Source organism: Anguilla anguilla, chromosome 7 (assembly GCF_013347855.1).
Source record: "Anguilla anguilla isolate fAngAng1 chromosome 7, fAngAng1.pri, whole genome shotgun sequence".
Lineage (NCBI taxonomy): Eukaryota > Metazoa > Chordata > Actinopteri > Anguilliformes > Anguillidae > Anguilla > Anguilla anguilla.
In genome coordinates this window covers 25028889-25046442 of record NC_049207.1, presented here as the reverse complement: position 1 = coordinate 25046442, position 17554 = coordinate 25028889, and the positions used below count along the sequence as shown (strand labels likewise).

Genomic DNA, 17554 nt, shown 5'->3' with positions numbered 1-17554 from the left:
CAAGGGGCCCCTGGGATCGGGAATCCCTAGTCAATGCTCTTCCGATTAGACAGGAGGTTTCGGCGACAAACACAGACACACAAATTGAAAATTGGAAGGAAAAATATGGGTAATATTTATATTTCAAATTAAACTAAATGGTGTGGTATATATATTTGGATTTCTTTTCACTTTTTATTAAAAAATTTTAACAGTAGGGTTTTTTTAGGGTTTTGTGGCATCCTCTTGTTATGCTAAGCATCGTGTTCTACACAAGGATCACAAAGAAGCTTCATTAACACTACGCAATGATTTTTTTAAATCCAAAAGTGATAATTTTACGCTTGCTGATTATTACTATTTGTAATTTTAAAGACTTAAACATTATTTAATTCCTTTATATCTTTTATGTACTGTATATTTTAATGATCAGCTCTCCTGCACGGAGATGTTTTATGAGCACTGGACCCAAAATACTTAATTTTAGTAAATTCACCCAGTTATATATGAAGAACTGTGCAATGCAGGGAAAGGTCAGCATTTAATTTTCATATACAAGTCTAGGGAAAAAAATATTGAAATAAAATGCATATTAACTACAGTAAATCTGTGGCAGTGAAAAAACATCACCAGCAATCATCAGCAGCAATGCACTGTACTATAAAAATAAACCAAGGGAAACATTATGACAGTTCTTTGCCATGCCAGGGTGGGAGAGACCCAGAACATTTCTAAATGTTTTACATTCTTGTCTTCTGGAAACATGTAGTTTGCCAGTACTTATCAGAAAGCCCTCGGATATTTGAAACGAGGCTTAGGGGAAGATGCTGGGGAAGATGCCGTTTTAACAGTAGGTAAAACTATGTGTCTAGATTAGTTGAATGGCCTGTTCCCATCAAACATTCTAATGCAAATTACACTTCATTATTTTTATGTAAATTGATTGGGTTGCGAGTTGCATACCCACTGGTCTAATGCCTGTGAATGAATGCACTTGGGCCAAATCTGTAAAAGGGGTGGCAGTGTGGTGTAATGGTTAGAGAACTGGATCTGTAACTTGCAGGTTACAGGTTTGACTCCCAGGTTGGGACACCCTTGAGAAAGATGTTTAACCTGAATTGCTACAGTACAATCCATCTAAACTTGTAAAAATGTCATATGAAAATGTAAAACTCTGCAAGTCGCTCTGCATAAGAGTGCAATATAATGTAAAATGTAATGAGTTTGGGTGGATGGGTGGATGTGTGTATGTATGGGATTGTCTGTAAGTGCAAATCATTTGCACTTAATATCTGTAATTAATTTTCTCTCAGGCAACATTAACTATTTCATATAAAGTTTATTTTGAATGTTATCACTTTCCCAAGAGAATATTGTGACCAATAAAACCTCTGTAAGAAAAAAAAACGAGTGTGGATTCTTTACATTCACCACTAGGTGGTGACAGGGTTTTATATTTCTAGCCAAAGTGTGACTGGTATCAGACTGTATGGCTATTTAAGCTATGCATAATAATAATAAAAAAATGATATATATATATATAAACACATAACACGTATTGCCGTAAAACATGGGCAGTGGTCTGGGAGTTACCGGTTTGGATATTATACTTCATAAAAAGCTTATATCAGATGTATTTGTTATGATTTATCAAATAGAAATGTCAGTTCTTTAAGGCAACACGTTTTTTTCAGGACTGGGCTGTTCATAAGTTCACTGTATAGGAGAAGGGGTGCGTGTGTTGTATTATATATTTGTCTATGTATGTGTGTTGGAATCAGGTCCACATGCACAAATGTGCTGCAGGTTAGTGCACATAATATGTTTTGCAGACAAACTGATTAGTTGATTGATTTGAAAGGTCTTCGGTGAGGCTAGCTGTGGACTTCTTTAATGTTAGCTGCGACTAAGAGGCATTTCCTTCCCAAGCAGGTTTGTAAAATGCTTTAGATTACATCCAGAAGGCTATCGAGGCAATTGCTTACTTTTATTTCTAAATTACCCAAACAAAATTCAAGTGATATTTGAAGTTCCTGCAACTTTAGTTATTTGTTTTAAAATAAATTATCTGATTTTTAAAGTCTTTTGTTGTCCAAAACATTTCAAGTTTCATGACAGGGCAATATTGATTCTTGGTACTACAGAAAATGAATTGATCTACTGCCATGATGGAATGGACACATTTTTGGACTATATATACCATTTTGGTTTAACACTGGACATTTTACTGTGCTCCCTTCTCATTGTGCTGTAGTTCTAAGCACACTGTTGTGGAAGTTCACAAGACCTATGGGTTTTCAATCAGCATGATGTCTGTGGTGGTTTTCCCATGATCTGGTTGCTATAAATATCATGAATAGCAGAAGTGAAAACACTTGTGTTGAAGTGTTAATTCATCTCTTAACAGAAGCCCCACAAGCCCAAAATTTTACTCACATCAGTGTAAAATGTACTCTATCGGAACTGATTTAAAATGGAACATTTTGCTGTGAGGCATTCTTCATCTTTAATATAATAGGAATTTCATTAATAATTTGATAAACTGTGTGTCTTAATCCTTGTGAAATGTATAGACCTATATTTCTTCATCTTTTTTCCATTCTAGGCCCTTGTTTGTAACTTTATTTCTTGCAGTAATATTGAAGCAATCACACACAAAGTAGAGTTTTCTGTGGCAGGTCATAAGGATAGTTTATGGAAGCAATCAAACATTGTCTAATTTAAAACTTGAAGATTTTTCAAAGTATGTCTTCCTTTTTTCGGTCTTAAAATGGTAGGTCTTAGGTAGAATAACAGAGTTGCAATTTACCCTGAACTAGTATTCATATCGCAAAATGTTAAATACATGTTGTTCATCATACGCTTTGAAAGAAAGGTCACTTTGTGACTCACCTCAGTCACCGTGGCTCGCCGCCTGTTGCCATAGCTTCACTTACATTTTTGAATACACCCCATACATTTCAAAAGACTGAAACGACACAAGATGTAAACAGCGCCTTTGCCCATATCTAAATAACTTATGAATTCCCAGGGAGTTCTACTGAAACCTCACCCACCTGTTTACCGAAAACCTAAACGCGCAATAGTTGGCGTTGCTATTGTTGCAGACGGGAACCCTGCGCGCGTGCCCACCGGCTTTGGCGCACTTGCTATCTGTTAGAGATATTCTAACAGGCACAACAGTAGGGAGATAGGGGCTCACAGCTATCAAACTGGAAAGGACAACCATACAACGTACTTCCTGACCTACAGTCCAACTGTTCACCGCATTTCTTTCAAACACCCCCCCCCCTTATATATCACTCACTCCCATTCTCTCTCTCTCTCTCTCACACACACACACACACACACACACGCGCGCACACACACACACCAAATGTTCTCCGTCGTTGCCATCTCGCGAGCGGATCTGAAACCTGGATAGTAGCACGTCCGCGGTTCTGATGACACAACGAGACGCAGTGCGCATATATGTCCTGTAGACTCAAATGACAAATGTTTCCATCACTTTCGCCGATATGTCTAATCTATTCCTTGTGCATTTATTGTAGACTTCTATCTGTAGAGCACCGGGATGCATTGGTTCGACATTCTGAATCTTCTTTGCTTTAAAATTAAAACACAGAGAAAGAGAAAAGTAACTTGAGTACTTTCGGAATACCGGTATATTTGGGGAATTTTTGTAAAACGGGGCAAAACAAACATAATGATCCGGAGGAGGATGTCTTGTCGAGAAGTCATGTAAAGTGATGACACGTCTAACAATTTCGCTGGAGAAATTCTGTTCAGCACCACGGACAGCTCTAAATAGTATCGCTGATAAAACGAAAGCTGATCTGTTCCTGTGATAAGTCTGTCTTGGCAAAATGGTATAATTCTCGAAATCTCTAACGAAAGCATTCCAAGTCTGACATCTAGATAATTTAAATGGTGATTGCGCACATTTTTAAAGATAAGTATTACCCTAGTGTGATGCAAAACTGAGGGGGGTGGGGAGTGTAAAATATGAATCTTTTTCTCACTGTGAAAATGTTATTTTCATGTATAGCGAATGACTTCATTTACACGCTCAGTAACGTCATCTTAGTTAATTAGATTGTTAATTTAAAAAGGTATGCATAAAATAGCCCACTCCGTATCCGTGCCCTTGATACTAGATGGTCGTTTGTATCTAACCTGAATTAATGCTACACATTTATTTGCATTTAGTGGTTCATGCTATGTTGACTTGAGAATGTTCATCACAGAAAAACGCAGACGCGAGGAGGGGGGGGGCGGTTGTGAAAGTGAAGGAACCCCCCTTCTAGATGCGCTCGTGGCCTCAAAATAGCTCAGTCAGTTTCAGTGCCTTTGCAGCACGCTGGAAAGGCAGGTCACACAGAATAGGTAGCACCACGCGCGCACTCTGTGGCAAGGATGCAGTTTCATTCATTCAGCCCTGCAAACTGCCCGCGGTGGCTCTGTCTGAACCGGGCAGATCCTTTGCAAATCGGAAGGCTCTAATTGAACCGAAGCCCCTTTTTAATGTCACGATGTCACAGGAGGAAAACTGCCAATTATTTGTCGCTGTTTCTTTCAACGCACGCGGATCTATACCTTCCTTTTTCACCTGAGAAAGCACATGGGGTCTCCAGCAAAATACTTGTCTGTGCACGAAACTCAGTCCGTTCCGTTTTTTATCGGAGAGATAATGTGGAACACGTCCGAATCGGCGGAAAAAACAGACGGCAAAAAAGAATTGATAGTTCGGACGGTGACTGGTTGCTTGCTTTCTCTTCTCATCTTATGGACTCTGTTGGGGAACATTCTGGTATGCTCTGCGGTCCTCAAGTTCAGGCACTTGCGAACTAAAGTGACAAACATTTTCATTGTGTCTCTGGCTGTTTCTGACCTGTTTGTTGCTGTGCTAGTCATGCCCTGGAAAGCAGTGGCCGAGGTTGCGGGATATTGGCCATTCGGACCCTTCTGTAACATCTGGGTGGCTTTCGACATTATGTGCTCCACGGCGTCCATCCTCAATCTCTGCATCATAAGCGTGGATAGGTACTGGGCCATATCTAGTCCGTTCCGATATGAAAGAAAAATGACTCAAAGAGTGGCCTTTGTAATGATCAGTGTGACATGGACGTTGTCTGTACTCATTTCGTTCATACCAGTGCAGCTGAACTGGCATAAAGCCAGCGACGAGGAGGTCTGGATAAATGGCACCTCTTTTGGGGAAAAATCTGAAAACTGCGACTCTAGTCTCAACAGAGAATACGCCATATCATCATCTTTGATAAGTTTTTATATCCCCGTAGCAATTATGATTGTGACCTACACAAGAATATATAGGATTGCTCAAATCCAGATACGGAGGATATCTTCTTTAGAGCGCGCGGCAGAACACGCGCAAAGTTGCAGGACGAACAGACTCGAGTGCCAACACCACAATACCTTGAAAACGTCCATTAAAAGGGAAACCAAAGTCTTTAAAACTTTGTCTGTGATTATGGGCGTTTTCGTCTGCTGCTGGTTGCCCTTCTTCATTCTAAATTGCATAGTCCCATTTTGTGACAGACCACCGACAGACCACACAGCCGGACTTCCTTGTGTGAGTGACACAACTTTTGACGTGTTCGTTTGGTTTGGATGGACAAATTCCTCTCTGAATCCAATTATATATGCATTCAATGCCGACTTTAGAAAAGCCTTTGCCAGTCTTCTAGGGTGTCGTAATTTCTGCTCGAGGACACCAGTTGAAACTGTAAACATCAGCAACGAGCTTGTCTCTTATAACCAAGACACACTGTTTCATAAAGAAATCGTTACCGCGTATGTGAACATGATTCCAAACGTGGTGGACTGCATCGATGACAACGAGGACACCTTCGATAGAATATCACAGTTTTCTCATAACAATGAAATTGCAACTGACTCAGTCTGTGATTTGGACGATTGTGAGGCAGATATTTGCTTGGATAGACTTGCGCCGTTCACCCCTAATGGTTTACACTAGCTCACTTATTTGTCTAAAAATCAATACATAAAATGATGTATTGCTCTAATAAGATATTTAAACTGTGTTGTTATTACATACTTACAGTGACGTTGTAATATTTTGTAACAGTAGACATTGACTTTATGTGTATTTATCTGTTGAAATGGTATGGTCATATGCTTTAAAAAAAAGTGTTGCTTAAGCGCTAACCCCTCCACTGATTTACATTATACAGTTCATATCCAACGGCATGGGGACACAGTACATCATTTAAGTACAATCGTTTGTATGATTGTATTTTGAACGTCAGTGGCTGAAATGGACGTGATGAGTGACATTTCAGACGGAAAGTTAGTTGTTTTTGTTCAATAGTGTCAACGACCGACGGCGGCAGCAAGACTTGTTTAGGTTCGCAAAATAGGGAAAGCCGTATGTAAACCAATTATGGTCATTTACGGAATTTCAAAAGCCTTATTTACTCCGAACATGTGCAATATATTATTTATCGCGGAGGTGTGAAAACATTTGAAATATGCGTTTGAGAGCACCAGGCGTGCACATAGCTGCGTCCTAGTTCTCTCTTCCTGCCCTCTATTACTTACCAAGCATCCCAACAAGTTTAATTTATGCACACGCACGTGCACAGTCCGTTGTATGAAGTCGCTCCCTGCCTCGACACGCACAACAGGGGAAGAATTTGAAATACGTGGTATGATGCCTAATCAAATTATCCAGTGATGTCTGAGGCTTTTGCACAACATAACCATGAAGCATAGATCCAGTGTAAAAAATATTAATATGATGTTGACTAAGATTATAATTGATAGTGGTTTGAAACGCGATTCCATTCATTATCAATTAAAAAAAAAAAAAGATAATAACAGATACTAATACATTGTATTTGTAGGGCATTTTTCATTGCGTGGGAATCTCAGATACAATGGGCAATGGGAAATGTTCCTTGTACATTGGTAAACGGGGAAAAAAAGAATTCATTGATTAATTTATTTATTTATATAAATTCATCCATTAAAATAAATGCTCAACCTGCGCGCGTGCGCAGTCTTTTGGTTTTAATACCACTGGGACCGTGAGGCGTTCAGTGTGTAATGCATCTGTAGACGTCATGGTGTTTTCGCAGTTGAAAGCTGAGTTGGTTGTTGTTGCAGAGTTATTTGTTGGTTACGCACAGACCAAGGAGCCTTAAGACAAAGTCTCTCAATCGGACAGGGTCTCAGTTGAAGGCTGACAATGATGCATTATCGATTGGAATATATTTTTAAAGGTTTCTTGATCACCCTGAGGCATATTGAATCTGCAGTAATCTTACCCATATAGTTGGAATTGTTTATGAATGGGTGCATCCTCTTATCCTATAACATTCCCCAGAAAAAAAGGGCTTTTGCTGGAGAGCGTACGTGGGGGGCCACTTCATCCCTCAGCTAAATTAATATTTCAACTCTGAGGCTTTTTCTTTCGAGGGTACAAATGGCAAGAAAGAGCTGTATCACTGTCAGAAATGAAAACTACACACTAATAAATACATAAAATTATGCGAGAGAATTATAAGGTTTCTGGTAAATAAAGAAAAATGAGGAGGAGGATGAAGGTGCCCCCAAACTGTTCTGCTGGATGTACATTTGACTGATATATTTCCATTAAAATGTAGAGATGACACAGGATGAATGTAAACTGTTCTTCAAATTGTGAAGTACAAATAACATTTGAAAAGAAATAAAATTCAGTTGACAGAAAAAAACAATGCCTCCCTCCCCCTGGTGTTATATAGGTCTTTATTGTTGGGTAAAAGCCTTTGGTTGTTTATTTAAAATTTGTATAAGTTTTTTGTTGCTGACAGATGATACAACTAGATGCCAATCATTCATTTCAAAGATTCCTGAGACAATCAATACTAGACCAGATTTTTCTCAAATCTGATAAGGAATAGAGCTACAATGAGCTGTCAATCTTTAACTCATTTTTACCAAAGATGTTCTCCCTAATTTTAAATGCAATGATTTGTTGAATTCTTGAGTAGTTGATGTGGGTTTCAAGAAATCTAAGGGGATTACTCCTTTCTCTCATCCTCGCTCTCTCTCTCCTTCCCTATGTATCTTGCTCTCTGTTTTCTGAATGCCACCCCCCTCCCCCTCCAAAAAAAAACAAAAAAAAACAAGTGAGATTTCAGAAATATGCAGTCAGAATTAAAAACTCAAATGGTGCAGGGAAAAAGTCAACCAATGGGAAGATATCTTGGAATGAACAGATGAACAAATATTTAACTGATGCATAATGCCAAAAAAAGATTTTTAAAAATGAAACCAAAAGGAATACATATTATTAATAGACACTCAGCCTCTCAGTCTCTGCTTTTTCTTTCTCCTTCATTCAATACCCCTCTATTACTTAACTCTGCCCTCTAGTTTTCTACCATCATCTTCCTCCCTTTTTCTTCTCTCTCTGCATGCCTTTTCCCCTACTCCCCCAGTACCATGATATTTTTTTTCTCTTACCCCCCTCTTCCTACACCTCTTTTTCCCCTTAGCTCTCTAAACTGATATTCACCCTCTTTCATTTTCTTCCCACCCATACATCTTACCCTTGCTATCGTTCCTCCTCTTCCACCCTTATTTTTCCCCGTGTGTTTTTGCTTCTCTGTTCATTTTTTACTCATAATCTTTTCATTACTTTCACTCCTGGTTTTTTCCTCTTCCCTAGAGGAAGATAGATGTGACATAACTTTTCTGGTATACCTTTCTATCAAAACCTTCATAATCTTTGTTTCTTCTTTTGGGCAGTCATTCTATGGGCTGGACAATGCTGAGAGAGAGAGAGAGACAGAGAGAGGCCATGCATGTCAATCAGGAAACAACTCTGTAAATACTTCCAGCAAAGGTCCTCACCACCCATATTAAAAAACCCCATCACTTACTCATCTTCAAAAACGATAGGAAACGTGCAAATATCGCAAATATAGCAAAGTGTCTTGAGTAAACATTTGTAAACCTGCCAAAAAACCTGTAGCAAAGCAGGATCTGGGTAACGTTAGTCTATTGACTGACAGATGCTTCTAAGGCCAATCAAACTGTTTATAAAAAAAGTTCTGTAATTTCTATATGGTGGCACCAAAATGTATAAAAAATGCCCTTGAAAACTGAGAATGTGCACTTTAACCACACATGAATTGTTGGATTACATATCTAAAATTGTGGAGTACAGAGCCAAATAAATAAAATATATAAGAGGATGAGTGTTTACTTTGTGTCAGAGCTCTCCTTTAAAGTTTTGATTGAATTTCTGTCTCAGTGGTAATTCTTAAATCCTATTCTCATTATAGAAGGCTGCTTCTTTTGCCAATACTATTGAATGATTCCCACAGAATAGCTAAGTCCTCTTCATCTTCTAAACCACAGACTCTACAACTACACTGTTTTATAAATTTTTCTTGAATAGTTTTTTGGCGTGTGGGAAGATGGGAAGGGGGGGTGATTAACACACTTCTAAATATGTAGGTACCCGTTTTTTTCCTGCATCTTTCATTTTGCATGCACACCCACACACATGCACACACAGTACGGTAAACAACTTTAGTGACTACTTGAAATAAGTGCGGACAAACTCAGGCCTGACACGAGGAGCTGAGTAGCCCAAACCCAAATGACCCAGGAGACCATTAGATACAACCCCCTGTAGACCAATGCATACGAAGTCACGCACAAGTCCTCAGAGGCTTTCGCTCCGTCCTTATTATTTATTTACCGCGCTCGCCTCATTTCCATGGGGGGAGAGACGGAGCGCAGAGCTTAATCTCCCAAAAATGGGACACTGCATCGGCAGAGTCCAAAACTGTGGCCAGCGGCATAATACCCCCGGTTCTGCCCTACGAAACTCCCACAGTCCTCAGTATGACAGATAATCTGTCCACAATTCTGAATAATAAATACACTTTCCAGTCCTGCATGAAATAGAATCATGTTCTCTTTTTTGGTGAATAATCATTTTTATTATTATTGTTTTGTTTTTAAACCGAGCCCCCCCCCCCCCCCCCCCCCCCCCAGCCAGGAGGAGAGAAGAAACATTGCGTACGATTCTGCATTCCCATGATTGTACATAAGCTGTCATCTGCCACCATATTCCCCCCTGACTTCCTGTTACAGGAAACAAGATGATGGTGTCATGCAGTTGTTCTCTCCAAGATAATAAATCACATTAAGTCAAGTTAAAAAACAAGGTAATGCATTTTTTGGGAGTAGTAATGAGTATCTGTCAACATTTTACATTTCAAAATATGGTTTTGGTGCACTGTCTTGAGTGATTTTGTTCTAGAGGTTTTATATAAATAATTCTCAAGTGAATAATTCATATTGGTTTGCCATGAATACATAACAAGATGGTCTCCATTTGCTCGCCTGGGTTTCACTATATTTTAAAGAACTGTTAATTAACCATTGATGTCACCCACAGCAGCAGGAACGGGGTCCAGAATTTCCCAATAGCCTTTTAAAGGACTAACATAGAAATTAGTAAGATTCCTTTTTAAAAGAGTCCTATTTGATTCTATGCGGGTATTGAAATAAAATCGTACTTTACAAAGATCAGAAGACTGGTCTGGTCTAATACTAGTATGACTTCTTCAGGCAACACACAACCAGAAGCAGTATGTCTCTTGCACTCAGAGCCTGTCACATTGGGAGCACTTAAATTTCTAAACTGCCATTCAATACTTGCTTTTAAATATGAATGATGTAATCTTCTATATATATATATATATATATATAAGCAGAAACAGACAAATAAAAATATAGCAATCAGGCACCAATTTGGTGTTTAATCCCAATTTTAGAGTGAAAAGTAATCATTAAATATATGATTTTATATTCTGGTTTCTTGCTCCGAATTGATGTCAGATTCTAATATTGACCGATTTATGATGCGGTCTCTTCCCTACCAAAGTGGGAAGCCAACAACAAGTGGAAATATTATCTATTTACTATATACTCCCTATGAATTTATTAACTACTTAGAGTTCATGTTTTAAGTTGAGAGCAACCAAATTGGTAAATGATCTCTGTGTGTACAAACTGGCCTTCAATATAAAGTCCAGACCATGTTTCCAGGTGACAAGTCTCCTGGTAAAGTGACTCCATGTTCAGGTAATATAACTCCACAGGTAATGCATATCTAGCAGTATGAAGCAGGCCTACTCGAGGCCTTTGTGTGGGTGTCAGATGTGAGCTGCAATTGTGTCTGAGTTCAGTCTCTGCCTTGAAGAAAAGGCAGCGTCTCGCACCACACCAAGCACGCAGGGGACCAAACCTGGGCCCACTCGGCATCCAGTCATTGCACACATGCACTAGTGTTCTAATATTTCCTTCGTAGCACTACACAGTAAAATGTTCTATGTTAAATATACTCTAATATGGTTCCATTTACTCTGTCAGAGCAGTATCAAAATTAAGTTCATGCTACTTTTCATACTAATGTTAATCACTGCAAAAAACTGACATGAAACTGTAATGAATAATAAGATATAATAATCAGAGCCAGAGCCTTTGGTATAATTTTATTCATGATACACATGCTCCCTGTGTCTATCCCCACCTCTTTTCTTCATCTCTGACTAAATCAGGGATAATATTTATCCTGTCTTTGTACACCAGTGAAATTTAAACTGCAATCATGTAGTGTACACAATGCATGCATGAATCATGTCAATTGAACAGGAAACGTCTGAGTGTCTGCAAACGCAAAGCAAAGCTTCAGAGTGCCGTGACTCATTTTTATCAACTGATTCAAATATTGTGGATCCAAAGGAAGGTCACAAACCCACATTATACCTCAGAGGTAGAAAAGGACAGATTCCTTTCCTCATCTCTGCAGGCTAACTGCAGGGAGACAAACAACTGCTGTGAGAGGTCTGTGCACTGATTTAGGCCGATCAATACCCATGAACAGCCTGCGGTAAGTGGTGAGTACTTGTATTTTAGCCTCCAATCGCCTGCTGAACAACAGCCAGATATTTCAATGCTAAACGGCTCTGTAACCAGGCTAGTGAAGGCAGCACATGGCAGGTAGTTGTTACTACACTTTCTGGCCTGGGGACTGTGAGCCTGCATATTGCCATTAACCTTAGCATTACATAAAGATGGCAACTGAATCAGAATAGTATTTGCATCAACAAAAAAAGGGAGATGGAGAGAGAAAAAATAAAGGAAGAGAGAAGAAAATAAAGAAAAAAGAAATAGAGAAAGAAACAGCTTGTGTGAAGGTAAAAAAAAACGTCACATTCTCAACTGCTGAGTTGGTCAATAGTTTTTATTGTGCTCAATATAGCTCCAGAGCTGTCTGTACCTTGCAACCAAAGGACCACAGAAACATCAACCGCAAGCATCTCCACAACAGGCAAGAGGGCAGCGGTCACGTTGATTGATGGGATTCCATCGTAACCTTTAGGGTATTAGAAAAGCAGGACATCAGATCCTTATTATTAACATGATAAACACACACACACAAAGAAAAGAAAAAAAGAAAACGGCAAGTTTCTCACGGTAAGGGTCATGTGATTGATAACCTCTTAACGTGTTACCACGTGGCATAATACATTACATGGCTATCCTCAGGCATTTGAAAATGAAATGCATGCTGTCTGACCCTGGCGTGTTTTAATAAATGTCATTGTATTTGTTGAAAAATGGCAGTGGCAATCAATGGGAAGTTCGGTGGGTTGAATTTCAAAATGCTAAGGGGGGAGTGCTCATTTTTCCACAGTACACAGCCTGTAAAAAGTGGTATCTGTCCTACCCAGCTCTAGGGGGTTAAATAAAACTTATTCATGTGAACTGAAGACTTCCCAGTTTGGAATCAATTTTGCTTACATTGGAGGTACAAACGTACTGGTTCAGCCTTTGAAATTTGACCAAGACCCTTCAGTTATACACAGTTAAATCATAGCCATGGTTCCTTTTTGCTCTCACAGAGGACATTAATTCAACAACTTCACTAGACTAATGCAGAACATTTCATTGCATATCTATCTGATGCAAAATTTAACAACCTTTTTGATTTAAATACAATGGTAAAACAAAATGAAACAACTTGAGACTGTCATATCAGAACATTAAACTTCTTCAGTTGTGCATGGAATAGGTCCATGAATGGAAAAAAACTTAATGCAAGCAAAAGCACTATCCAGTCATTAGAAGAAGCCTTTATTCATTATTTATCTGGTGCTGTACTACAACAAAGCGTATTTTACCAATAAAATGGCTCAGTTGTTTCAATCAAAAGAGTCCAGGGGTTTCATTATTGTAATACGCAGCTGGTTAATCCGGGGGGTGTTTTTATTGAACAGCACTTTCTTTTAAGACGGCTTCATGGTTATAAATGAAACGAGGGGATAATCCTCTGATGAATGTCAGATAATCTCTTTAGGTCTCTGTACGAGGGAGAAGCTAACTTTTTAAAAAGCAATATTAATCCCAGATTTTCTCTCTTCTCTTGATTTTGGATGGCAAATTGTGTTTGTAGGCTCAACTTTTCCTCGTCGTTAGCTGCAATGTCCTCAGCCTACTTGTGAGAGAGCAGACGAGCGCACGCTCTGTCCTCAAAATGGCCTCTGGAGAGCCACGACTTCTCACTCCCCAGTCCAGTAGCAGACATCTGCAGCTGGCCTACACCTCATGAGTAGGCCTTGTATTTTTGAAAATAATGAAAACCCCAAACAAAACCCTTTTCTCCATAATATAATGTAAATGACTAACCCTTGCCAAACTCCTAAACTTAATTGTAACCCTAAACCTTATTTCTAGCCCAAGGAGTCATCCTTAATATGTGATTTTTCTATTAAACTTGATGAAAACCAATTTAAGTGACTTCTGAGTAAACATATGTGAGCTGGTTCTGGTTTTGAGGTTTCCCGCTATGCACTATATATTGGAAGAAAAATAAATGTTGTTTTACAAAAAAGGAAAGCCAGGTTTAATCCATTTATCACTTGCAGCTTTTTTACATTTTGTATTTTTTAAAGTAGACAAAGGGTGAACAAAAAGTAAAGTAAAGCAGGGATCGCTCAGAGGACATGTTTTTGTAGAGACCGCAAAGCTGTTTCAGCCTGAGAATGAGTGACAACTGCCTTTAGCATGCTGTTGTCAGGGGTACATGCGCCGCACGCCTCCTAGAACCACAAATCCCGCCTGTAGGGGGATTTCCCTTTATCTGGCCTTTTCTCCACAAATAACTGGCAACCACTGGCGCTGATTCCCACCTAGAGGAGGGGGATTATGCTAAAGAAAGAGGGAAGAGTCCACGTTGTGCCTTTATGAGCCTGTCCCGATATGGTGCCTTGTGAAAAAGCACACAGGCCCTGTATTACTCTTCAGGCCCCGAATAAGAACCACTTAGGCTGTCTGCACAATTCCGGATTCCTCTCTCCATTCATCACTCTTTCTCTCATCTCCCTTGTTATTGCTAACCTTCATTTTTGTTATGAAAGTTGTTCATTGTAATCTTCATATTACTCTCTCCCTTTCTCTGTCTGTCTTCCTCTGCCATTCTGACTGTCCTACTCTCTGTGATTTTGTTACTTGCTACTACTCTATCCCTTCCCCCCCCCTCTCTCTCTCTCTCTCTCTCTCTCTCTCTCCCTCCCTCCCTCCCTCCCTCTCTCCCTCCCTCCACTTGAGCATTCACCTGCTTTAGCGGTCTACCTGCATGTGAATGCCTTCATAATGTCTCTTATTCATGAGAGCGTGTAACCTAGGTCCTCCACGCATTGCCTGAAAGCTCTAATTATACCTCACCTGCACCATGACCCAGGCATGTGTATGCTGGGGTCAAAACACCCCAGAGAACACCTCTCGTCACCCTCATTCCCCCCCTGCACGGCCTTAGATCTCAGCACGGCTTGAGCAGATCCATTTCACGCCTGTGAAAACGAATGGCAAAATATATTGTGGTTTTATTTGGCTTCTGGGCCCTCTGTGGGTGTATAAAGATAACCTTCTTCCATTAAAAGGTACCCTCACTTTGAAAAAAGACACACTCAGTCGCATCAATGGGCATGGGCTTGTTCTCAAAGACCTGGGAGTGTGATGAAATAAGAGTAATGAATTTTATTTCTACAAAGTTGAGGGTACTAAGGTACTTTAACAGGGATTAGTTTTTGACTTGACAGCACAAAACAGTTTATGGCCAATTACTTTTTATCGTGAATTAGGAAAAGGAAGTTTTCAGGGACCGGGATTGAGGGAATGCTTGGGGATATAGATTGATTCAGGGAATGAGTTGAAGCATGGCTTGGGAAAATGATTTGGGAATGGGGTTAGGGAATGGTTTCGGTATGGGGTACTATCCTTTCCTTATTTTATCCTATCCTCTCATTGCTGGTTCCCCTGCTGTCATTTAACTGGACTGCTGCCATTACTGTGTGACCAGTTTTCAGGTTTTTTTTTCCCATCCTTGAAAAAAAAAAGATGATATAAAAATAATAATCATAAAAATAAATGAATACACAACAAGATACCGATTTACAAAATAAAAATGGAAATGGCTTCCAATTTGGCAGACATCTGTTGTTCCGCTCACTCTAGTTCATAAGAATACAACTACCCAGCAATTACTGGGAGTACCTTTGGCAGCAGCTACTGCTGTGGGACTTGGTTCAGTCCTCCAGTTTTGACCAATAGGGAGGGTGTCATTTTTAGCCCACTCCTTCTGGCATAGTTGCTCCAGTTGTGAAAATATCCTGGGGGATCATGAATAGACTGCAGTCTTCAAGTCTTGCCATAAATCTTCTGTTGGATTGGAGTCAAGACTTTGACTGGGCCACTCAAGGACATACTTTCCCTTCACTATAGACCACTTCTGTCTGCCTTTGCCATGAGTCAACACCCATTATTTCATTCATTATTTTACCCAGTTTCCTGATTCTTAGCTGTCACAAGTGACTTTTTCTTGTGGACTCACTGGCGTCATCACCATCAATTACCCCCCCCCCCCCCCAACACATTCTGCCCTTCTTCCTAGTTTCACTTTATGAGAACCACCTACACTAGCACAGCTGACAGATTGCCATGTCCTTGAATTCACTCCAGAATTCAATCTTTGAATTTAGAGGAAAGTTTATTCTTCATTTCTTTGTTTGATTCATTCACAAACACAATTTAGGATGGAAAAATTCTTTCATTAAACTATTGCCCCTGGTACAGAAATTACTTCATTATTCATACAAAACACAAATTTTTCTCATCAAAATTTTAAAAATCAAACCCCCCCCTTCCTCAGCTACACACAACATCCCTCCAACAGCCCAGATGTGACTAAAAGCCTCCACGTTATTATTATTATATTATTATTATATTAACTAGCCTGCAGTATTCATGCTCAACTCGAGCAGCTGCTAGCCCTGTTACCACCTGCACTGGGTTTATAGACCCAACCCCCTTAAATCCTGTTCTTCTGGGTGATCCAGATAGCAAGCTTAGCCATTCCAGACATGAAATTGATACATTTTCTTACCAGCAAAATATCTAGGAACAAAAAGAAATCTAGAAATCTAAGGAAAAAACACTATCCAAGTCCCAAAAACCGTAACTTTAACAAATCTTTAACTTTAACTTTTACAAATCTTTAAATAAATCTACCAACTTAGAACAAAAAATGAATATGCAAGCATTTCTACTTGTGAACAGAAAAGATAGCCCTCCCCAGTTCTTGGATCCGGGAGCACTATGTGTCTGTAACTCCATGAAATATCCTCCACTGGAGGTCAGCTGTCTGTTTTTCAATGGCCAGCTTGTTTAAGGACCACCAGCAGCCTTTCAGGGAAATATCTGGGCCAGAAACCATGGTCAACCTCAACGCTTTCATTCCAGTCAAAGAGCATAATTGTGACAACTTAACACATTTTAATATGCCACATTCTTCCTTTGAACATCTGCAGCAGTTTTAAAAGAAATGAAAAGCGAATCCTCCCCCAACAGCAGGAGTGACAGTCAGAAATGGGAAATTATACTCACATTCATCAGCCCACTGGTCAGACAGTGTTTGGTTTTCAGCAAATGCTCTGAGGGGCTCAGACACAGAGGCACAAACCAATTCTTAACAGCAGTCTGGAGAATCAGATATTGGCCATACACCTCAGGACATCCACAGAACACTTTACAATGAATGCCTATCATTCACACACACCAATGGCAAAAGGCCATGCAAGGTGCCAACCAGCTCATCAGGAGCGACTGGGGTTAAGTGTCTTGCACAAGGACACTTAAACATACCCAGAAGGCCAAGTGTCCCCACGAAACACTGTCAGCTTCCCATAGACCGGAGCTTCGACTGGATGGGGAACTTGTTAAAAAACAGTCGTCCCTAAAAGATCCACATTCCTGGTGGCTCATTAGCATCCCTGAAGGCTTGAAGGACCTGCCATGCCTGAAGGGCTGAGGTGTAGAATGGTGTGAGCCCTGTGATATCTCTTATCTAGATTTAGTAGGAACAGCTGATTCGCTGTATCCCAGATGACCAGCCTTGTGTAATATCACATAAGCTGTGATATTGAAGTCGTCCACAATCAACCGTTGTATGTCCTCTATTAAGCCC

General features: G+C 39.8%; 1 protein-coding gene across 1 annotated transcript; it reads left to right on the top strand.

The window, feature by feature from the left end:
- The first annotated feature begins 3422 nt into the window (after window positions 1-3422).
- drd5a (dopamine receptor D5a) lies at window positions 3423-6161 on the top strand. The gene has a single exon (XM_035425227.1). It carries the CDS (start codon window positions 4601-4603, stop codon window positions 5975-5977), a length of 1377 nt encoding a protein of 458 aa, XP_035281118.1. The 5' UTR covers window positions 3423-4600; the 3' UTR covers window positions 5978-6161.
- The last annotated feature ends 11393 nt before the right edge of the window (window positions 6162-17554 follow it).

Excerpts from the sequence above, each read along its gene's own strand:
- drd5a (XM_035425227.1), top strand. The coding sequence starts at position 4,601 with ATGGGGTCTCCAGCAAAATACTTGTCTGTGCACGAAACTCAGTCCGTT.